This window comes from Chlorocebus sabaeus, chromosome 16, assembly GCF_047675955.1.
Source record: "Chlorocebus sabaeus isolate Y175 chromosome 16, mChlSab1.0.hap1, whole genome shotgun sequence".
Taxonomy (NCBI): domain Eukaryota; kingdom Metazoa; phylum Chordata; class Mammalia; order Primates; family Cercopithecidae; genus Chlorocebus; species Chlorocebus sabaeus.
Genome location: NC_132919.1, coordinates 11,563,404 through 11,587,180, shown reverse-complemented (window position 1 = coordinate 11,587,180; position 23,777 = coordinate 11,563,404). Strand labels below are relative to the sequence as shown.

General features: G+C 44.7%; 1 protein-coding gene across 1 annotated transcript in view; it reads right to left on the bottom strand.

Moving 5' to 3' along the window:
- The window catches only part of DNAH9 (dynein axonemal heavy chain 9), a 372,533-nt gene that overhangs the window by 228,249 nt on the left and 120,507 nt on the right, over positions 1–23,777 (bottom strand). The window contains exons 27-29 of the mRNA XM_008010391.3: positions 21,037–21,193; positions 13,241–13,345; positions 2,410–2,567 (exon numbers count right to left, since the gene is read on the bottom strand). Coding sequence (XP_008008582.3) covers positions 2,410–2,567; positions 13,241–13,345; positions 21,037–21,193 — 420 coding nt within the window. The remainder of the gene's footprint in view (positions 1–2,409; positions 2,568–13,240; positions 13,346–21,036; positions 21,194–23,777) is intronic.

The following is a 23,777-nucleotide window of genomic DNA, read 5'->3' as shown; positions in this document are numbered from 1 at the left end:
AAATTATTTTGCAACTTGCACATAAGGGTAAATATACATTGGTACAACAGAATACTATGCAGCCATGAAAAATAGTGGTGTGAAAGGAAAATTACATAATGACACAAAAAAACATTAGTTAATGAAAGTAGGATACTAAACTATGTAGAGTCTGATCCCAATTTTGAAAAAGAAATGTGCTACGGATGCAGTATTGGAAAAAAAATGCCAAATGGTTACACTGATTGTTCCTGGATGACAGGACTGGGGTGGGGGGAGGAGCAGGGACTCTGGGTTCAAACTCAAGCATTCTGCTGCTTACTAGTTGGTTCACTAGCTAACCCTAGTAACTAGGGTTACTATCCTGAGCAATTTGCTGAATGCATCTGTTTTTTCACTATACACTGGAGAAACTAGTACTATCCACCTCATAGGGCCTTTGAGAGAATTAAATGTAAAATAGATGTTTGTACTTACTATTTTTGAAAAATACGTTTGTTTATTTCCAAATTTCCTTCTATGGGTATGTGTTATGGACTGAATACTGTGCGCCCCCACAATGCAATGTGATGGTATTTGGAGATGGGGCCTTTGGGAGGTCATTAGGTCATGAGGGTGGAGCACTCATGAATGGGATTAATACCCTTATAAGAAGAGGCCAGAGAGCTAGCTCATCCTCTTTCCTCCATGTGAGGACACAGCAAGAAGGTGGCCGCCTGCAACCTGGAGGAGAGCCCTCACCAGAGCCTGACCACACTGGCACCCTGCTCTTGAACTTTCAGGCTCTAGAACTGTGAGAAATAAATGTCTGCGTTTAGGCCGCCCAATCTGCGGTATGTTTATTATGGCACCCTGAACTGGCAAAGACAATTCCATTCAGCAAAAAAGATTCAGCAAGAAAGAAATGTTAGAAAGAATTCTTATCTGGGTGATAACCTACTTCTATAATCATTTGTAACACAACGCTTATTTAATAAATACTTTGTAGGAAAAAATTGCCAACAATGCAGTATTCTGTAGCACCCATTTAGATAGCTTGCTGGCATTTGAAGAGCTCTTGGTTAACACAGGGACCTGGCTGAAGAAGGAGAAGCTGCCATCACTCCAGTGACACATGAATTTGCCACGACTGAGAGAGTGAAGTATGCAGGGAGCTGCCCAGTGACCTCCTACGCCTCTGGAAATCCAATAAAGTGTTGACAACCTCTCTGGACAGACAGCACTATGTTTCTCAGTCCAAAAATGAGACAAAATAGTTTTGTCAGCCAGGCGCGGTGGCTCAAGCCTGTAATCCCAGCACTTTGGGAGGCTGAGGTGGGTGGATCACGAGGTCAGGAGATTGAGACCATCCTGGCTAACACGGTGAAACCCCGTCTCTACTAAAAAATACAAAAAACTAGCCGGGCGAGGTGGCGGGCACCTGTAGTCCCAGCTACTCGGGAGGTTGAGGCAGGAGAATGGCGTAAACCCGGGAGGCGGAGCTTGCAGTGAGCTGAGATCTGGCCACTAAACTCCAGCCTGAGCGACAGAGCGAGACTCTGTCTCAAAAAAAAAAAAAAAAAAAAAATAGTTTTGTCATAGCTCCCCACAGTCTATCTCCCTTAGGTAAAAGTTCAGTAACCAGAAAATCAGAAGGCACAAAGCGTTCTTCAGTTTTCTCTTTGTTGGGCCAACTTTTCCTTTCTGGAAAAAGAATGCAGCCTCCAGTTCCTGTGAAGAAATGTATTTGTGTTTTCTTATCAAAGTAAAGAAGATTTTAAAATATGGCAATGTCCACCAGTAGCAAGGGTGAAGTAAAAGAGGTGGTCTCATGCATCTCTACGAGGAGTGCAATTTGGTACTACTCTTTTTAGAAAGCAATTTGGCAATGTGTATCAAGAGCCTTAAAAATGTTTCTACCCATTAACACAGTAATTCCACTTCTGGGAAGCTAGCCAAAGAAAATAATCATGCATACAGAAAAAAAGATTTATGTACAAAGATGTACATTACAGCATTATGCATAAATTTACTTTAAATGTTAGAACGTCTTAATATTTAACCATGTGGGAGTAGTTAATTACATTGTAAACCATGCACTTGATAAAAAAAACATGCAGCCATGAAATGAGATTTATCAAGAATATCTAATGGAAGGAAATAGTTACGATATGAGAGACTATGAAATAAAAAAACAAAACAACACAAAACTATGTAGACTGCAAATGTAGGCTACTGACATGTGGATCTAAAATGTGTATACAAAGGAGAACAGAACACAATTAAGCAGAAAGCAATTTTACTGCATTAAAGACATTAAAGATGGTTGTTAAAAATCTACTTTTCCAAATGTTCCAAATTTTCTTTAAAATATACATCACACATTTTAAGTGGAAAAATGAAAGAAACTTCTCTTTTGGGGCTTTTGCATGGGGCAGAGCTGACACTCACCTGAAGAGAGCCTTGAGGTTCTCCGGCAGCTCTGTGCGGCCAGCATAGCCCGGGTTCATGGTGATGAAGATTCCGACAGAGGGATTCAGGCTGATCTCCTCCCCAAGGAAGTTGAACCACTGCTTCTTATCTCTAATCGCATCTTGAATGCTTTTTACCTGGTGAACCAATCAATCAGCGAGAAATTCCTCAATTGCATTTCAGTGGAAGGGTCATAACTAAAGCTGGGAGCCTATAGTCACACACAGCACAGAGAATTGTCCTGTGGCCCCTTTCACTGAAAGACAGGCATGATGACCACACCCCAGACCCTTTACTGACAGGCCCTGGGTGCATGTCTAAAAGAAATCTGGCCACTGCTAGGCACAGTGGCTCATGCCTATAATCCCGGCACTTTGGGAGGCCAAGGCGGGCAGATCACTGGAGGTCAAGAGTTCAAGACCAGCCTGGCCAACATGGTGAAACCCTGTCTCTACTAAAAATACAAAAATTAGCCGGGTGTGGTGGTGCACATCTGTAATCCCAGTTACTTGGGAGACTGAGGCAGGAGAATCATTTGAACCAGGGAGGTGGAGGTTACAGTGAACCAAGATCATGCTACTGCACTCCAGCCTGGTTGACAGAGCGAGGCTACATCTTAAAACAAAACAATGAATCTGGCTGCCCACATCCATATTTATCACACTGTGGTTAACAGCATTGGAGGGAACAGCAAACAGGTGTTCAACTCCCTGAATGTGGGTTCTCTCTGTAGTATTGGCTGAAGTGTATTAGGGCTGACCACTGGCCGGACACAGTTCTGACCACTACTTATGTATTAACTCATTTGAGCTTCACCATACTCGGAGGGGGGCACTTCAATTACATCATCACCATCTCAGATAAAACAGAAGCATGGTGAGATGGAAACATTTGCCCAGAGTCACACAGCTACTAATTGGGGCATCAGGATTTGAATCCAGGCAAATGGATCCTGGAGCCTGTGCTTTCAGGTATTGTGTGATGGTGAGGATGCCATAGCTACCTGCTGAGCTTGTTCTAAGTAAATGAAATAAAGTCTGTGAAGTGCATAGCCTACAGAAAATGCTTAGAAATACCAGCTAACATGAGGGATATCCATGTAACCATTCTCATTGCAACTGTGGTCACTGTCTTGGTTTAACTCCTCATAGCCACCCCCCAGACTACACCTCCAGAACAGGTCACCCTTTACAGATGGAGCAAAGCTAGGCTGGGCCAGACCCAGAGGGCTGTTAGTGCTTTTCTCTTTAGAAAATCAGACTTTTTCTTAAACTTAGTCTGGAGTCAGAGGAGGATTTATCCTGAAGCTTGACCCACTCAGATCTATGTTCTAGATTATTCTCTAGCAGTGGGAGGAGAGGCAGGAGTGAAATTCAACCATTTATTGTCACACCCGGTGCTTGGAAAAGGGTTAAGCAAAAATGATCAGCAACAGAGCAAAGATGAAAGGGACACAGTTTCAGGCTAGTCCACAGCCTTGTCCAGCCCGGCCCCAGAAGGTCTTTGGGAATTTCCAGCCTCTTATGTTCTCAGAAGCAAAACCCAAAAGCTGGGGCGGGTGCGAGGTTTTGAATGAGCCTCAGCAGGTCGGCTAAGTCCAGGGTGCTAGAAGAGCAAAGGGTAGCCTAGTTCTGTAGAGATAGGGCTGTAGGGTTCTGTGTGTGAAACAGTGGGAGGGGCTGGGGGGGGCAGCTGGACCATCTACCACTGGGCACGGCTGTCTCCAGAGTACACAGTTTGCCTGGAAGCATGACAGTTCTACAATTAGGATTCAGCTCTCTTCCCAGAGTGAAGCGCTAATGACTGTATGCGTTTGAGCTCACAGCAATTAGTTTGAAACTGAGACTTCTTTTCTACGTGCAGAATATCAATGCCGTCCTGGCAGAAGCAGGCTTCAGCAGCCAGGACGCTGGCCAAACAGATCAAGCTCTGCTGGTTTGCGTGGGGCTCACAGCCCAGCCCAGCTCTGCCGTGGAGCCTCTTTCAGCCTTCATCACCCTGCGAGTTACGTGACTGGCAAAGCCTGGTTCTCTCCTTTGTTCCCAGTCTTCCCGTCCATAAAATATACAGAGCACTCGCCTTATTAGGGAGTGGGAAAGCAAGTTTAATTAGCGCTTATAAGTTGCTCTGCTACCTTTGGGCGAAGACGAAGACACGAGCCTAGGACCTTTTCTGCTGCTCATTCTGACTCAGCATTCTGTCTCGAAACACCGAAGCCCAGAAACCTCACGCTCAGCAAGAATTTATGATGCACTTTCGGATTGGAGGCATCTGTGCTTTTGTGTAAAATTCTGTAGAGGGGCTCTTGAGGGAGAGTGTTGAACAGACTCAAAGATGCAGTTAACGTTGGAGCATCGGTGCTCATAGAAATTTTGGTTAGGCTGGCTTGTACAGGACAGGCGTTAGCAGCAACTGAGGCCCACGGAGCAAATCATTAGAACATAACAATGATCAGGGTCTGAGAGGCCTTGATAACGTCCAGGTCCTGGGAAAGGCCAGAGGGTCTTTCGGGATGCTTGGAAGCAGGGACGGGGGAGTGGAGAAGCAGGCGGACTAGGGATGTAGGGATTAAATGCAAGCCCAGCCAGATGGAAGTACACACACGGGTAGTTTGGCAACTGATAGCTAAGGCTGCCAGGCACCTCTCACCCACTGGGATCTGTTTCTCTATTGAAAATGCACTGTTTTCTGAAGATCTTAAAGCCACAGTGAATAACAAAAAATAATACCTGACATTTTTGAGCACTCAGTATGTACCAGGGATGATTCTGAATATTTTCTGTGAATTATTCCATCCAAAGCTTTTAACAGTTGTTTATGATAGGTAGTCTTAGATCTTCATTTTACCGATGAAGAAACTGAGGCAGAAGGCAGTTAAGAAACTGTGCTATGTTTATGTAAGATGTTAGCATTCAGGGGAGGCTAAAAGTGGAATATGTAGAAATTCGATGCTATTTTTACCACTTTTCTATAAATCTAAAATTGGTTCAAAATAAAAAGTTGAAAGAAAAAAAAAGAAACTTGCCTGAAACCCCACAGTTGGTAAGTGGAGCAGCTCAAGTTTAAAAGCCAGGCAATCTGGTGCCGAAGCACACGCTTTTAGCTACTTCCCCCAACGCTTTTGTACCAGAAGAAGCACTGTGCTAGCCACAGACCAGTTTCTCACCAAACATATACGTTTTCAGAGCAATTTGTTTTACTCTGAAAACTATCATGTTTGTTATAATTTAGAAGCATACTTCCCACAAAATAAGAAAAGATGGCTTTGCCACCCATTAAAAAGACAAATAATCACGCCTGTAATCCCAACACTTTGGGAGGCCGAGGCGGGTGGATCATGAGGTCAGGAGATCGAGACCATCCTGGCTAACACGGTGAAATCCCATCTCTACTAAAAATACAAAAAAATTAGCCGGGCGTGATGGCACGTGCTTGTAATCCAGCTACTTGGGAGGCTGAGGCAGGAGAATCGCTTGTACCCGGGAGACAGTAGTTGAAGTGAGCCGAGATCACGCCACTGTACTCCAGCCTGGGCAACAGAGTGAGACTCCATCTCGAAAACAAAAAACAAAAAACAAAACAAGAAAACAAACAAAAAAAGAACACAAATGAATAAAAATGTAAAGCTATGTAGGAACCAGTGTTCTCAATTGGGGATGAGTTGGCAATTCCTCTCTCCCAGGGGTCATATGGCAATGTCTGGAGACACTTTTGTTGTCACAGCAAGGAGCAGGGTTGCTGCCGGCATTCAGTGGGTAGAGACCAGGGATGCTGCTCAACATCCACAATGCAGAGGATAGAGCTTCACAAAATAGAATGATCGTCCGAAAGCATCAATAGTGCTGAGGCTGACAAGCCCTGATGTAGACCAAACATTTTACCAGTGAGGACTCTGAGGCTGAGAAGATATACTTAACCTCCATCCCACACCATGTGTCCTTGGGTCCAAACCAATTCCCATGCAAATTCTTAGCTCCACCTCCAAGATAAATCAAATCAGAAATTCTGGGAATGGGGTTGAGCAAGGCACGTGGGAACAGGCCCTCCAGGTGATTCTGATGCATGCTGAAATTTGAGAACCACTGCAGTCCGGTCAATTCTTACATTTCTACTCATCCCTGCCTCTGCCCAGGTGGCCTCATTCATAGCTGCATACTGACTTCCCTCTCTCGGATGGGAGGGTGTTGAACAGACTCAAAGATGCAGTTAATGTTGGAGCATCGGTGCTCATAGCAATTTTGGTTAGCCTGGTTTGTACAGGACAGGATTTAGCAGCAACTGAGGTCTGCAGAGCAAATCACTGGAACATAACAATGATCAGGGTCCGGGAAGCCTGGAAAAGGTTTTCCAGGTCCGGATCCTGGAAAAGGCCAGAGGTTCCCCTCTCTCCCTCTCTCAGATCAGCCTGGGTCTCCCACTTCCTTCTGCCCCACCTGGCCTGGAGAGGCTTTGCCCCTGTAGAGCACTGGTTGGGACAAACTGGGCTCAGTCTTGGGGGTCTTGATGTGAACTCAAACTCTAGAGTCCCCAGCGGTGTTTTCCTCATTTTTCAGTCTCTCTCTCAGCTCTGGTTCTCAAAATTTGCTGAACGTGTGAACCATGTGGAAAGTTTTTAGAAAGTACTCACTGGTCCTATTCCACAGGAACTAAATCAACGCCTTTTTGGGGTGCAGACTGTGCATTACTATTTTGTAGAATTACCCAGGCCATTCTAATGTGCAGCCAGGATTGAGATGACTGTGCCAGGGAGGCACAGTCCCTGATTTTATTGTGCGTAGAAATCACTGGAGGACGTGTTAACATGAAGATTCTGTTTCAGCAGGTCTGGGGTCGGGCCTGAGACTCTGCATTTCTAACAAGCTCCCAGGGAGTGCTGGTGCTGTTGGTTCACACTTTGAGTAGTGTGGGGCTAGATGACACCGGCCATGCCTGGCACCCTCTGCTGTCACTCTCAGGACACCTACCTGAAAGTCAATGAACTGTTCTTGCCACTGGGCTACGCTGCCCCATCCCAGTTTCACGGTCCACAGTTGCCCCTCAGCCAGATGGTTTTACTGTCTCTTTCCAGTCTCTTTGGCCCTTAAAACTGCACATCTTTCATGGAATGTATTTTCTGCCTTATCATTTGGATACTTTGCCTAGGTTTTACTTCTTTTTTTTTTTTTTGAGATGGAGTCTTGCACTGTCACCTAGGCTGGAGTGCAGTGGTACGATCTCGGCTCACTGCAAGCTCCGTCTCCTGGGTTCATGCTATTCTCCTGCCTCAGCCTCCCGAGTAGCTGGGACTACACGCACCTGCCACTACGCCCGGCTAAGTTTTTGTATTTTTTAGTAGAGACAGGGTTTCACCATGTTAGCCAGGATGGTCTCGATCTCCTGACCTCGTGATCCGCCCGCCTCGGCCTCCCAAAGTGCTGGGATGACAGGCGTGAGCCACCGCACCTGGCTAGGTTTTACTTCTATATATTGCAAGCCAGCCCTGATGTCCAGTGATCAACCTTGTTATCTGCACAAGCCTCGTGTGGCCGTCTGACCATAAGCGCTGCATTACTTGCATGAGGATGACACCTTTCCTCTCATGACTGCAAGCTGCTGATCACAGAGGCTTCTGTCCCTGTATCTTCCCACTCAGGCTAGGGACTTGTGTCTGACTCACTCAGTGAAGTATTAAGGCCGTGCTGTCTCTGCGCAGGTGACATACTTTAAGGAGGTTATGGGCTAGCCCCATGCTATGGGGATCTTGGCTTTTTCTCCTCACCCCTCTACCTTGGCCCTTCTATTCTAGGAGAGTGGCTCATTTTGTGGTCCCCCATGGTCATTCTCTTTTCAAGTCTTTGCCCCAAATGCCATGTGCTATCTAACATCCTCTCTGGCCCGCTCCACGCTTCCCACTGCAATGGCAGATTGAAGTCTGTTGCCTTTAGGAAGTGCAACCCACTCACCACTTTTTAAACATTTTAACATTTCTGGTGGGGTTTTTTTTTTTCCCCATTACACTTTAAGCTTCTCTCTAAAGGGTGTCACATGGGAAGCTCCCTTGGCTCTGAGACTGGAGCATTTGTTTGGTGCTTGGAGTACTTAGTGCCCTGCTCTGGTGGGCTCCCAAGTCTTTGCTGAATGATCTTCTGCTTCTACCTGCTTCCTGCCTCTGCCCAACCCATTATCGGGGCTTGTACTGTAGGGAAGAGAAGAAAGTGCCAGGGATGCCTGGCCAGAGGGCATGGAGGGGGACAGGGCAATGGGGTGTGTCCTTGTGGCTCATGTCCCCAGGCACAGATAACGCAAAGCATAGACAACTGATTGCAATAGTAAAGAAGAGATTCCAGAAAAAAGTAAGTAATATCTTAGACATTTTTAAAATAGCAGAGTAATTTTTTTTTGGAATTGCCACACTGAAGTTTTTCCCAAGTGGCTATGTGACTTTGCTTGACCAATCTGATGGAGACATGAGAATGTCCACTGACAAAGACGCTGTGGACCAGCAGCATAATCACTTTTGTAGGAATTACTGGGAAGAGGAGCACAGACGGACAAGGAGTGGAGAGGAGGAGAGGGGAGGGTGGCAGGGAACTGTCAGCAGCTGGTGTGGCTTCTGAACCAATATGCCAGCCTGGATTGCCGTGTGAATAATTAAGTGCAATTTTCTCCTTGGATGGGTATTCGATTTCAAAAGTTACCAGCTCAGATTTTGCCTGGGCTGTTGTCAGGCCACTTTCTTGAGAAATATCTCTGATGGGTATGTTCCGAGATCAGAGTGTGACAGCATCAGGGACTCCCAAGTTGAATTTATTTCATTTGGTTCCAGGAACAAACAGGAACTAAGTGATCTTAGAGAATGCATTGCTGACCTTGTGTTGAGCAGCTTCAAAATAAAGCAAAATGTTAGATAGCAATAAAGCCAAAAATAGTAGATAGCAGTGTCTATCTACTATCCAGGAGGAACAATGGCTGTTGGGCACTGCCTCCTTGATTAGTACATTGTTAAACTTGATCAGATAGCTTGAGGTTGTTCCAGTTGAGAAGGAGTGAAGGGCATAGAGAAGACCTGTGAGAACAGGATGTGAACCCTTTTTCCCTGCCCTGTGTATCCCAGCCTCTACTCTTCAACCCGTTTCCTGCAGTGTTAAGATAGTAAAGATAGTAATCATCCTCATCATTATCACTATCATCACTACCATCCCTATCAGTGCCACCACCATCTCCATCATTGCCACCATCATCACCACCACCATCACCATCATCATTAACATTCTCATCACTGCCACCACCATCATCATCATCATCATCACCATCATCACTGCCACCACCGTCATCATCATCACCATCACCCCCATCATCGTTACTCTTATCACCATCATCATCACTGCCGTCACCATCATCATCACTATCATCACCACCATCATCATTACCACCATCACCATGATCATCTCCATCATCACCATCATCATTAGAATAATCATCACCACCACTACCACCGCCATCATCGTTAACATTCTCATCACTGCCACCACCATCATCATCATCACCATCATCACTGCCACCATCATCATCATCCATCATCATCCATCACCCCCATCATCATCACTATCATCACCATCATCATCACTGCCACCACCATCATCATCACCATCATCACCACCACCACCACCATCATTACCACCATCACCATCATCATCTCCATCATCACCATCATCATTAGAATAATCACCACCACTACCACCGCCATCACCATCATTAACATTATCATCACTGCCACCACCACCATCATCATCATCACCTGCATCATCATCACTATCATCACCATCATCACCACCACCACCACCATCAATCATCATTACCACCATCACCATGATCATCTCTATCATCACCATCATCATTAGAATAATCATCAACACCATTACCACCGCTATCATCATCATCAGCATCACCACCATTAGCATAATGATCACCATCACCGCTACCATCATCACCATTAACATCATCATCATCACTAACATCACCACCACCATTATCATCATCATCAAAGCATTTGTTGAGTGACTATTCTCTGTAGGGCTTTAAAAAAAAGTGCTTTAGAGATATTAACTCATTTAAAAATTATTACAACTGCCTCAAGGAGGTGCTATTATTAACTCCTTTTACAGATGTGGATCTTGAGACATGGATATGCTCAAGGTCACACAGCTAGTACGTGGCTGAGCCAGCATCGAACACTGGCATTATTCCTTATTCCAGGTTGTGAAGTGACCAGCCAAAGGTGAAAGCAGCCAGGAAACATGTTTGATTTCTTATAAAAATCTGGATGTCTGGTCTCTCTTTAAAACGTAAAAGATCTGGCAACATTCAGCTTACATCCTTACAACGCAGAGGTGCGCTGGTAAATTTTTAACAACCAGCTCTCCAGGGGAGCAAAAATGCCCTTGATTCATAAAATTTGGCAGTTTTCATGATAGAAGGACTCTCACCATAGCCCATTTCAAGCTACACTCATGTGATGCTACTGAGATGCACACAACCAGCTCTTTTGAGCCAAGCTGGTCAAGGGTTTCAGTCCAAGAGTGTCCAGGCTAGCCATTTGTCTTCCTTCCTCTACTAACTGCTGCTGAACAGAACAAACCCAAAGAAAGGGAAAAACCATATTTCACCACTGGAAACCAGAGAAGAGCCTCACGTTCCAGCAACTTTCAGATCTTCACCAAGGAAGAGTGTGGACAAGAGTCAGTGGCTGTCAAACATGAGAGATGGAAAGACAGACCACCTCGGTGAGTGAAGGGACCTGGCAGAGCCCTTTGACTGCCTGTGGCTTTCGGGGCAGCTGGAGATGAAGGTGGCATGGATTTGCGGATGGTGTGAGCCCTACCTCTGTTCAGCTTTGCGGTTGCTTCAGCGCCCCACCCACAGCCCTACGTCCAAGCCTACCTGTGAAAACGACAGTCTGTAGGATGAGAGGTGACAACATGTGGGAGCTATGTGGATGGATACTGGCTCCTGCCAGGGCAAAGGGGACAGGGATGATGCTGGCTCAGTCATCTTTCCCTACCAGGGGCGACCTTTTGCTTGATGTTTCCTCCAACCCCTCTTCTGCCACCCCCTCCTCAATCCCGCCCTCTTGCCTTAGAAAAATGTCAGTCAAGCTAAATGCTTTCCTTATTCCTTTGTCTGGACCTGAAAAGATTACAGAAACCTGGGGGACCAAAGAGTCTCTCATAGCTACATTTTTCATTTTCTGTACTGTGCACATACTGTTTTGGAAATGAAAGCAAACACAAGCAACATTAAACCATTTTTGATTGTATGGTGTGCGGCACACACTGGGAGCACCAGGCACATCATTGTCCCAAGCACCTCGCCACAGATTTGATCATCACATGATGGCCTTGTGATTGCTTTGCTCTGTTGAGATAAGGGCAGGATGTGGGTTCTGAAACCAGCCACCCCTAGCAGGAGATGGGGGCGTTCAGCCTACAGGGAGGGGTATGGAATAGATGCTGGCAAACGATGTGCTTTATCTTGGGGATGGGGTTCCTGGGGGAATGGAGCCTGTGCAGCAGCAGTAAGAATCCCTGGGAGAGACCCCTGACTTGCCCTCAGCCACCAGTTTTCCTATTGCTCAGCCCCTCCTTCACATTGCTGCCAAATAGAGGGGCAATCTCCCTCCCGGGTGTCTCTGGGGGTTCCCTGCTGCCTGCTAAGGAAGGCATTTCAGCCTGGTATTATTGGGTTCGAACTTGCCTCTCCAGCCTTATTTTCTCCTTTGGCATTTTACCCACTAGAAACCAGATCCGTGCCCACATCTGTACCCGGACAGCGTCAGTGAGGGCACAGGGTGCACCTACCAACCCTCCCACTTTCCAAAAGTCTACCCATGGACAAGGTACAGTTCCCCTCTGAGGTTCAGTTTTTCCACATATACAATGGGGAGAATAGTGGCTTGCAGGGCCACGGTGGAAAGACGTGAAAGATCTTTCATGATGTGAAAGATGATGTATGAAAAGTGCCTGGTACAGAATTTCAACAAAAGCTTATTCACGTTCCCCTTTCCCCTTCTCCTGCTCCTATTGTTCATGGGATCCTGACCCAAATCCAAAATCCTCTCCATCTTTTCAAGGTAATGCATTTGGAAGTCTCATGTTCAGTCAGAATTGAAGTCACCTCTAGAACATTGAAAGTACTCACGTCTATCTCGAGAGCTCAATTTTTTTTTTTTTTTGTTAGAGATCACATTCTATTCAACTGGGAAACTTCACCTGTCTTTTGCGTAACACTTACTGCGTTGTAGGTGTTTAATAAATGCTTTCTGGATGACTTGAAAGACAAGTGGCATGCTTACATAAAATCTCACCCCAAAAGTGACTTCATTCAAAAAACATTCATGCTGTATTCCTCATTTTATTAAGCTGAGCATGGTGGAACAAGTTGCCCAAAGATTCCAAAAGGAAATAAAATAACTGAAATTTAAGCCTTGGTTTATAACCAAAGAACATGGCCTTTCCAAGGAGCTGAGCTCTGCCATCTTCATGTTTCTGCACCCAGATGAAGCAGGTAGGACAGATCTTTCTGCCCATTTTACAGAGAACAAAACAGAGTCCCAAAGCCAAGTAAATGGATCTACTTCGGTGGGTAACTGAAGGATACCCATTCTGAAGGACAGCCTCCCTGGAGCCTGATTGTAGAGGGTGGAGAAAGGGGCATGAAATGACAAGGGAAAAAGGGATGCAGATGCTAAGGAGAGGTCGGAAACAAGAGGACACAGACCTCTGCAGTGATCAACATAAAGATCGCAAGGCTCCCACCAACTTCCGGCCCCTACCTGCACCGCCACCACTGACAAGACCTCCACGGAGATTCGATTAAACTCATCAAAGCAGCCCCAGGCGCCAGTCTGAGCGAGGCCTTTGTAGATGTTGCCACAAGACTGCAAGACAATGTACAAAGATTAAATTACCGGCAGGCCAGGCTTATCAATACGTGTTGAAGTCATTCTCCATCCCCTTTATTGTAGATACTTCTAGTCCCCCTAAAGACCACTGGTCAGAAATTTGTATTAAAATTTCAAGAACAATTAAATGTTTGATGGTTATGGGGTGTCAACGGAAGTCACAGGATTAAACAGAACCTTTTCAAGACACTTGGGTGAAAATCCCTTTAAAATGTCATCAGGGTTGCATTATTGTTGATTCTGTAGCTTTCAAAATCCCAGGAAATGAATAAAAGATGATTTTTCTTATGCTATACAGACAAAAAGCCTTCCACCCAGCCTTTGTTATGCACTGAAGGAAAAATTTATGTCTGTATCTTAAAATCTATGCCCAACCACCCAGGTTTTTCCAGAGTGGTGAGGTAGCTGGAGACAAAGACAGGAGATGATAACATCTGTTAAAAAAACAAACAAACCAAAAAACACTAAAGGTAAATCTTTTCAAATGAGACTAAGGAATGAATTTACAAGGGAATAATGCATTTCTGCCCTAAAAGTAAAAGCCATCCTGGGCATTCAATATGAACTGGTAAGTGATGGGGCAACATAAAGGGATAGGTTTCTGGGGGACACTCATAAGGTCATTGGCAAGGAGACGTCATTAAAATACCAGGGAAAGGCAAATAATGGAAAAGTACCATTCATTTATTCAGCGGGCATTTTCTTTTTTCTTTTTCTTTTCTTTTTTTTTTTTTTTTTGAGACAGAGTCTCACTCTGTTGCCCAGGCTGGAGTGCAGTGGTGCGATCTTGGCTCACTGCAACCTCCACCTTCCAGGTTCAAGTGATTCTCCTGCCTCAGCCTCCCGAGTAGCTGGGATTACAGGCGTGCACCACCATTTCTAGCTAATTTTTGTACTTTTAGTAGAGATGGGGTTTCACCATGTTGGTCAGGGCTGGTCTCAAACTCCTGACCTTGCGATCTGCCGGCCTCGGCCTCCCAAAGTGCTGGAATGACAGGCATAAGCCACCATGCCCAGCCTTCAGTGGGCATTTTTTGACAATCAGCTCTGTGCACAGGTCATGTGCTGGACACAGGGGAGCTCAGTCTAAGAACTTTTGGTCAGGTTGAGGAGATAAGGTATATACATAAAAACAGGAAAATTACTGCATCAGTAGTGGTTTCATTGAATAATATAAACCACAAATGTCATGGAGTTCACAGAAGAGTGGGTCAGCATGCTCCCGAGTGATCAGTTTTGCTAAAGAGGTGAAAGTCAGATGGCAGCACAACAGCACCTCCCAAAGTTTATTCCACGGAACCATAGGCCTGAAAGATGCCCTTTGAAGAAAGGGCTTTTTGGTCAAGCAAATTTGGGAAACACATTCTTCAACCCATTTTGGCCCAGTTACAATTTGTATTAGCATTTAAGGGCTCTGAGAAGTCCTGTAACAAAAACATTAGTTTCACTGCATTACATGGCTAGGATGAGAGTCAGAAGATACGGGGATCTCACAGAAAACGACATGCTTTAGGACACACATGAGAAATGATGGCTTTATAGGACAGGGGTGTCTGTGTAGACAGAATGGAAGGGGTGAGGCTTTCCAGGAGGAGGAAGATTATGGAAGAAATACAAGCAGAATAATGGTGTGTGCAGAGAAAAATGACAGAGCCATTTTGATTGGAAAGTTGAATTACTAAAGGAAGTCATGGTTGTAAAAAGTCTTGAATTACTATGAGGGATCTTTGGAGGTTTGCAGCAGAGAACATGAGCAGAGCAATGGTATGACAGGATTGGTCTAACTGCCACATAGGCTAGGTAGGATGTAGGGCAGACTTTATTTATTTATTTATTTATTTATTTATTTATTTATTTATTTTGAGATGGAGTCTTGCTCTGTCACCCAGGCTGGAGAGAAATGGCACAATCTCAGTTCACTGCAACCTCTCCCTCCCGGGAACAAGCAATTCTCCTGCCTCAGCCTCCTAAGTGGCTGAGATTACAGGCATGCACCACCACGCACAGCTAATTTTTGTATGTTTAGTGGAGACGGGGTTTCACCATGTTGGCCCGGCTGGTCTCGAACTCCTGGCCTCAAGTGATCCACCTGTCTTGGCCTACCAAAGTGTTTGGATTACAGGTATGAGTCACTGCGCCTGGCTGTAGGGCAGACTTTGAAGAGGAAGAGAAAAATAAAACCCACCTTTCACTGAACTTCTGGAATTAAGAGATTTCTTTTTTCATTCATTGCAACAAATATTTATTGAGCATGTACTATGTGCTGGAGATGGTTCTGGGTCATGAAGAATCAGAACAAGATAGACAATGCCTCTATTCTCATGGGTCTCACATTCCCATGAGGAAAATAGACAATAAGCAATAACAACAAATCAGGCAGTGATAAAGCCCCACTGGAGTCTTAAAATGGGGGTGACATGGAGACTTCAGATTGAGCCATCAGGGACATTCTGTCTGAGGTGGTGATGGAAGTTCTGGGCTTTGTGTTTCTGTGCCTTAAATAAGGGTTCCCCAGCCTCTGGGCAACTGTCCGTGGTCTGTTAACGAACCAGGCTGCACAGCAGGAGGTGAGTGGCAGGTGAGTGAGCAAAGCTTCATCTGTATTGACAGCTGCTTCCCATCACCTGCATTATTGCCTGAGCTCCGTCTCCTGTCAGATCAGCGGCAGCATTGGATTCTCAAGAGAGCATGAGCCCTATTGTGAATTGCACATGTGAGGGATCTAGGTCGTGTGCTCCTTATGAGAATCTAATGCCTGATGATCTGTCACTGTCTCCCATCACCCCCAGATGGAATCATCTAGTTGCAGGAAGAGACGACCAGGGCCCCCACTGATTCTACATGATAGTGAGTTGTATAATTGTTCCATTGTATATTACAATGTAATAATAATAGAAATAAAGTGCACAACAAATGTAATGTGCTTGAATCATTCCGAGACCATCCCGCACTACTGCAGTCCATGGAAAAATAGGCTTCCATGAAACTGGTCCCTCGTGCCAAAATGGTTGGGGACCACTGCCTTACATTATTCCATTTCATTTGCAAAACAATCCAAGTGTCACAAATACTAAGTGGAAATTCAGAAATCGACATCCATGTTTAACTATTTACAATATTTAAGATATGGAATCAACCTATGTGCCCATCAATGGATGAACTCATAAAGAAAATGTAGTGTATACACACATTGCAATACTGTTCAGCCATTAAAAAGAATGAAATCCTGTCATTTACAGCAACAGGGATGGAACTGGAGGATGTTATCTTAAGTGAAAGAAGCCAGGCACAGAAAGACAAATACCACATGCTCTCACTCATATGTGATCTCATGGAAGTAGAGAGTAGAATGATGGTTACCAGAGACTGGGAAGGGTAGGGGGAAGGAGAAGATGAAGAGAAGGTTAATTGGTACAAACCTTGGTTAATTGGTACAAACATACAGCTAGACATAAGAAATAAGTTATCATGTTCAACAGCACAATAGGGGACTATGGTTACTAATAATTTATTTTATATTTTGTAATAGCTAGAAGAGGAGATTTGGAATATTCCCAACACAAAGAAACAATAAATCTTTGGGATGATGGTTATCCTGATTACCCTGATTCAATCATTATACATTGTATACGTGTATCAAAATATAACATGTACCCCATTAATATGTACAATTATGATGTATAAAAAAGATGTTTTAAAAATTCAATTTTTAACAGTGATTTTGAAAGCTTTTCAAACTGAAGACCCTTTTTATAAAATGAAAACCCAAAATATAAAAATAAACGAAGTGGAGTTTCCACAGGTGGATGCTTGTCACCCCCACAATTCTCTCCCACCCCAGGGCCTGCGGCTGAACCCCAGGACCCTAAAGTAACCCTTGTGTTTAGCTCACCACGTATCTCCTGGTCCTATCGGCGAGGCTGGGGCATTATCTTGCTGTGGGATGGTGAGCTTTGGGACTACGAGAATGGAAAGAATAGGGCAAAGGCCTGGAAGTGAGAAGGGTGCTGAAGGCAGAATCGACAGTGGTGACCAATTAGAGGTGGGGAAGGAAGGACATGAAGTAACCAGGGTGCCTGAAGCTTTCCACCAGGATCTCAGGGACAATGAGATAGTTCTTCCTCATGATGAGGAATCTGGCAGGGAGAAAGGAAGGGTGCTAACCACAATGCAAGAGAAGGGCATTCGAGAGACATCCACTGCTCCGTTAGAGAGAGACGGGACTAGGACTCGGGTGAAGCTGGAGAATAGACATGCCTCCATAAAGGAGCCATAGGTATACATATCACACTGGACATTATAAAAGAGGATCAGCAAATGAGACCGAGAAGCCAGGAGACCAGAGACTCAGGAGGAGGATTGTGTAAGTATAGCATTTCCGAAGTGAAGGGAGTAGGGTCTTAAGAAAAAGTGTAGTATCCACAATACGGCCGCTGCAGAGAGGGCTGGAAATAATTCCAAACACTTTCAGGTTTGGAACCGTTTGATGTCCCTGCAGTAGCATCTCCAAATTGAGGTCAAGAGGGGAAAGTATTGCGGCTATAATATAAAGGATGTTTCGGCACTAAAACTGCAGTCATTTTCAGAGAAAGTGGCTGGTTTTATAGGTTTTCCATCCAGGATAACAGAGTAAAGCAATAACTTTCCCTTTGCTTCACGTCTTTGCACTGTTCTCCTGTTCTCCCCAGCTCACTGCATGCCCAGTGCTCATGAGTTAAGTGAGGTGATGCTGCTTATAGGATTTCTAAGGCAGAGGAGATTGCAAGGGTCCTTGACCACAGCCTAGACTCTCCTCTTCAACCTCTCCCTTTGCTTCACTATAGACTCCCTCCCCATGTTCCCGAGGTATCACTTACCTGGTTACATTTTAAGCCTCTTATGCTTTTCCATGTCTACTACCACATCAGCTGGTTCCTCATTCCCTCTGGTTTGAATGACTGAGATGCTCTCACCAAAACCTTATCCTGCTTCCAGTCTCTTCCTTTCTCACTTCATGGGACCGCCAATCTTTATGCTTTTGCTCCAGTTCTGAAGCCTGCAGATTCTTTCTGCAGCCCCCACTTCAAAGTGAGATGCTTTCAGTGGCTTTCAGTCCTTCCCCTCCTTGTCTCCTGTTTTTGATCCTCTCTAAGGCAGCTTAGCCCTTGTTCCATATTTATTTCCAGCTTTAACTATGGACAGACCTGAACAGAGTATATTGCTGTGAGTGTCATGAATGACACATCAAAACCTCCCCTGGAGAAGTGCACAGCCGCTCTTCCCGACCTCTCACCCTTTTTCTCCTTCTCCCAGCTGGGTCCTGTGAGGAGGGCTCACGGGGTGAAGTCAGAATGAGGGCTGGGGACAGATACTGGCCACACATAGAATTTGGTCATGGCTTTAAAGCTGACATTCTAATGGGTTAGAACGTGTGAAAATACCGCATGCTCTCTCTGTCACCAACCCCAAAACTGAGCCTTGGTTGGGTCTCACATCCTCCACATGTCTTTCCTGACCAGCCCACTCTGTGGCTCTCCCCCTATTCTGGAATATTCCAGGGTCTAAAGTTTGTAGGGCACATGAGCACCCAGAATTATGCTATCTGGCTGTTAACTAGCTCCCCTGATGATAACATATATCCCTTGTCCCTCCAAATAAAATTGGGTTATTCTCTCTCTCTCTCTCTCTCTCTCACTCTCTCTCTCTCTGTCTCTATCTATCTCTCTCTGTCTCTATCAATCATCCATCCATCATTTATCTATCTGAAATCCATCTACCATCTACCCTCTCTCTCTCTCTTTCTTTCTCTCTCCATATGATCTGTTTTTGGCATCCTTCCACAATGCCCTGCACATGCTGAGCAATGGCAATACTCAATAAATTAATTGGATTGCGAGTGTTTTACCATAAAAAATAATTCTGAACAGCCAGAAAACAAAGGGAGAGGAAGTTTGCAAACAGCTTAGTGTGGCTGTTTGGTTACCTGGGATATTTGGTGTCCAGGAAGGGAACACCTTCCTTCTGGCGTGTTTCACTGTGGCTATGCTTAGTTATGATGTTCTATCCTGTGTCTAGCTTATACTCCATGAAAGCTTAGCCTATCGTTGAAAAAAAAAAAAAACAACAACAAGGATAGACTCCCCTGTTCACCCTGTACTTTTAAAGGAACTGGTGGGGTTAGGGTTCAGTGATTGGTTTTGATAGAATTGAGTAAAATGACTATTGTGAACCCTGCCCATGGAACCAACTTATCATTTCCTGCTTGGTATTCTAGGTGTGACTTTGAAGAAATCTGGCTGATGTTCTTCAATCAATACAACACGTCTTCTACATCCAAATGAGTGTATCTTTCAGAATGTTCCCTTTGGGAGACTACTTACTTCAGCAGTGCTGCTGCCATTGCTCAACTATAGAAGAATCTAGAAACATAAAAGAATCCCTAAGGCTGAGGTCATTTTTATAAAAGGGGGAAAAAACTCCACCTTTCTGTTCCAGCCCGACTTAAAGAGAAACATTATCTCAATGTGTTCATCAATAAAAGCAACTGTGCTAAAATTTAGGGGATGGAGACCATGTGGAAGACTAGTTTTTTGGGTCTAGATCCTTGCTTTGTTTACTTACCACGAAAAAACATGGTGCCACAGGATGCTGCAACTCTACACAACAAAATTATGCTACAGAAATGATTAAATGACAGAGGATGAATCTCATTTACAGAGTGCTATACGTGGTAATGGCAAGCATTATTTCTAAAATTATAACTACATTAACTTTATTTTACAGTCAATATATCACATGACTTATATATATATATGTTTAATCTATTTAATATAACCTTTTTTTTTTTTACTCCAGATTTACCTGCATGTCATCCTGTTGACAAAAGGGACTTACGGCAGTTTATAAAAACACATACAATATAACAAAAATAATGAGAGAGGGAGATAATCTGTTATTACATTTGTGTTTTAAAAAAAGAAGCTATGTAAGGTTCGGTTGTGAGCAGAATATTTCTGGCTAAAGAAGTGACCTCATGGGCCTTTTGTTTCTCTGGCTTTTCTCGGTGACTCAGAACCTGGAACACAGTGGTTCTTAAAAAATGGTAAGTGCCTGAATGAATATTAGCTTTGCGCTTGTCTTCTGTGGGCCTCTGTGCTGTGAGTCAGGGTTGATTAGCCTGCTTTCAGAAATCACGCCTGCCCTTGCAGAATATTCTGCCCCTGTTGATATTCTGGGGAATGTCCACTTCTACAGAAGAGCACAAATACGTCGAGCTTTTATGTGAAGACAACTGCCTTCATATTGGCTACTCGTGAGCCTTTCTGTGTTTCTAGGTCAAATAGGGAAATTAGGACTTTGGATATATGTTCAGTTTCTTCATTTTACAGATAATAAAAGGAAGAGCCAAAAAGATGAAGTCAGCCATCCATGGTCAGAGCTCATTGGTGGAATTAGAATACAAAGGGCTGTGCTTTCTTATCACATGAAAGCCTTATAGGGAGGCCAACAAACTCCAGGGTTCAAAGGTCCAACTTTACCATGAAGGAGCAAGCAGAGACCTCCTGATCTGGGCTTCGAGACCTGAGGAAGCTGGATCAGGGTGGCACGGATGCGTCTCAGCCCTGGTTTGGCTGCCCTGAGTTCCTATCCCCCACCCCCACAACCCAGGAAGCTGGGTGGAACTGTACCTTGTAATCCATCTGCTCTGAGCAGTTGAATACATAGACCAGGATGCCCAGTGCACGGCCCAGGTCCTTGGTGGTCTCGGTCTTGCCTGTGCCTGCAGGTCCTGCGGGAGCCCCACTCATGGTCAGGTGCAGGGACTGGGTGAGGGTGATGTAGCACCTGCCAAACACGGGACGGCATAGGTCATCATCCTTGGGGGCCCAGTGAGATAAGACTAAGGCTCAACGCCATGTGAGATCTGGCATAGCTTCTGAAAAGGAAAGCCAAGAGCCCTGCCCCTCTTGCCTGCTCCCCACAGCACTGTGGGGAGGACAATCTAGAGGGCAAGCTCATCACAGTGTTCCCTCCATACAGGGCATCAGAGGCTCCCTGTCAGGTTCTTCTTCTTTTGGGTCTGCTTGCTCCTCCAGCTCCATTTCTCACTGTTCCCCTCCTCTGAGACACAGACCTCTGCAGTCCAGTCACACAGAGCTCCGTTCCTCTGCCAGACACACTAGGACTGAGCTTGTCCCTGCTCCTCCCCCAACCCATCCCCCAACTCTTTGAGTCGACCTGGATGATGTTCCTCTTTAATCTTTGCCTGGCTAATGGCCACTAATTCCTTGGGACTCACATTTGGCTTCACCCACTAAGTGTTCCTGGATCCCCCAACACCGGGGTGAGTGAGCAGAGGCTCCCTCAGCTGAGCTAGACTCCACTTGAACTTCCTGTGACATATATTGTATATATCTTCAGTATGTATTTTCATAGGGTACATGAAGGCAGGGCAATATCTTATTCATTGTTTCATCTCCAGAACTTAGCACACTCTAGGCACATACAGGCCCTCAGAAACTATTTATAAACCATAAATGAATCTGTGAATGAATGGATCGCATTCAATCCATTTAATCCTTTTGGGACTCTTTTTACCAGTAACAATAAAATAAACTCAGCTTTAAGCTTACTTCTGGTACTATTAAAAAGGACTTATAGTTCTTAAAAAGTAATAAAAAATACCATATGATTCAGCAACTCCCCTCTTAGGAATTTACACAGGATAAATAAGAATACATGTTTACACAAAGACTTGTGTGTAGCACAATATCTATCTGTTCACAGTCCTTGTTCATAGCAGCAGTGTTCATAACAGCAAAAAACTAGAAACAACCCAAATATCTACCAACAGTGAATGGATAAGCAAAATGTGGTAATTCATAGAGTGTAATACCCTTCAGCAATATAAAGGAATGAAGTATCGAACATGCTACAGAATGGACGAACTTCAAAAACATTACTGTAAGTGAAAGAAGCCAGATATGGGAGATTGTATGTTGTCAGGCGGGGTGCAGTGGCTCGCGCCTGTAATCCCAGCACTTTGGGAGGCCAAGGCAGATGGATAGCTTGAGCCCAGGAGTTTGAGATCAGGCTGGGCAACATAGCAAAACCCCATCTCAACAACAACAACAACAACAACAACAAAAACAAAAAAACCCCAAAAAACCAATTAGATGAGTGTGGTGGAGTGTGCCTGTAATTCCAGCTCCTTAGTGGGCTGAGGTGGAATGATTGTTTGAGCCTGGGAGGAGGAGGTTGCAGTCAGCTGAGATCATGTCATTGCACTCCAGCCTGGGTGATACAGTGAAATCCTGTCTCAAAAAAGAGATTATATGTTGTCATTCCATTGATATGAAATGTCCAGAAAAGACAAATTAAGATAGCCAGCAGATCAGTGGCTGCCTGAGGTTTGGAGTGAGAGAAGGAAATTATTGCAAATAGGGTGAAGGAAATGTTCTACAACTGGATGATAGTGATGGTCACACAACTCTATTTACTAAAAATCATCCAATTGTACATTGTACACCTGCAGTGGGTGAACTTTAAGGCATGTAATTTATGCCTCAATACCTCAATAAAGCTGATAAAATTGTGCTGCTGTTTTAACTTTTTAATATCTAGCAAATCAATACATAGACTCTCAACTTACAGGCGTGGCTGTGTGGGAGGGTGTCCAAAATTAATTCTCTCTGTTACTGAATCTGATGTGGTGAGATGACCAGAGACTCTGAGACTCTGAAGATGCCACCTTTATGTCAGATGGTGGCTGGGTTTCTACTGTCTTGACTAAACCTTGGACTGAAATGGTTTTTTTTTTTTTTCTTTTCCTTTTAAAAAACAGAGACAGGGTCTCGCTATGTTGCTCAGGCTAATCTCAAACTCCTGGGCTCAAGTGATCCGCCCCTCTCAGCCTCCCAAAGTGCTGAGATTATAGGTGTGAGCCATTGTGCTTAGCCCCCAGATGGTTTTGAAAGTCTTTAAGTTCCCTTTTTCTCCTTTAATTAAGTGCAAAATTCCCTTATCTGTTTCAGCCTTTGAAAGGCTGAATGTTGCCCTTTAGACCTGCCACAAGGCACGATGAGGTGAGTCAGGCTTAGGGTAAAAAGTTGGGTCTGGTCTTGTCCTTCTTGGCCATTGTTACCATTTGGTAACACTTCTCTTTTTCGTCTCTCTCAAGCATTCCCAGCTAGATATTCACAGAGCCCTATGCGCGGCCTTACCTGCACCTGCCCTCCGGTGCTCTTGAGTTTCTGGCTCCAGGTGGATCCCATGCCTGCTACCTCTCCCAGCCTCAGGCTTCCTCTACAACTGCTCAGGGCCTGCCACAGCCCCCTACCTCCCAGGAGGACAAGCTGCCTGGACTAGCAGAGTCTTCAAGCCCCGACAACTCACCTCCTCACCTTCCTTCCCTCTCATTGCCTTTCTG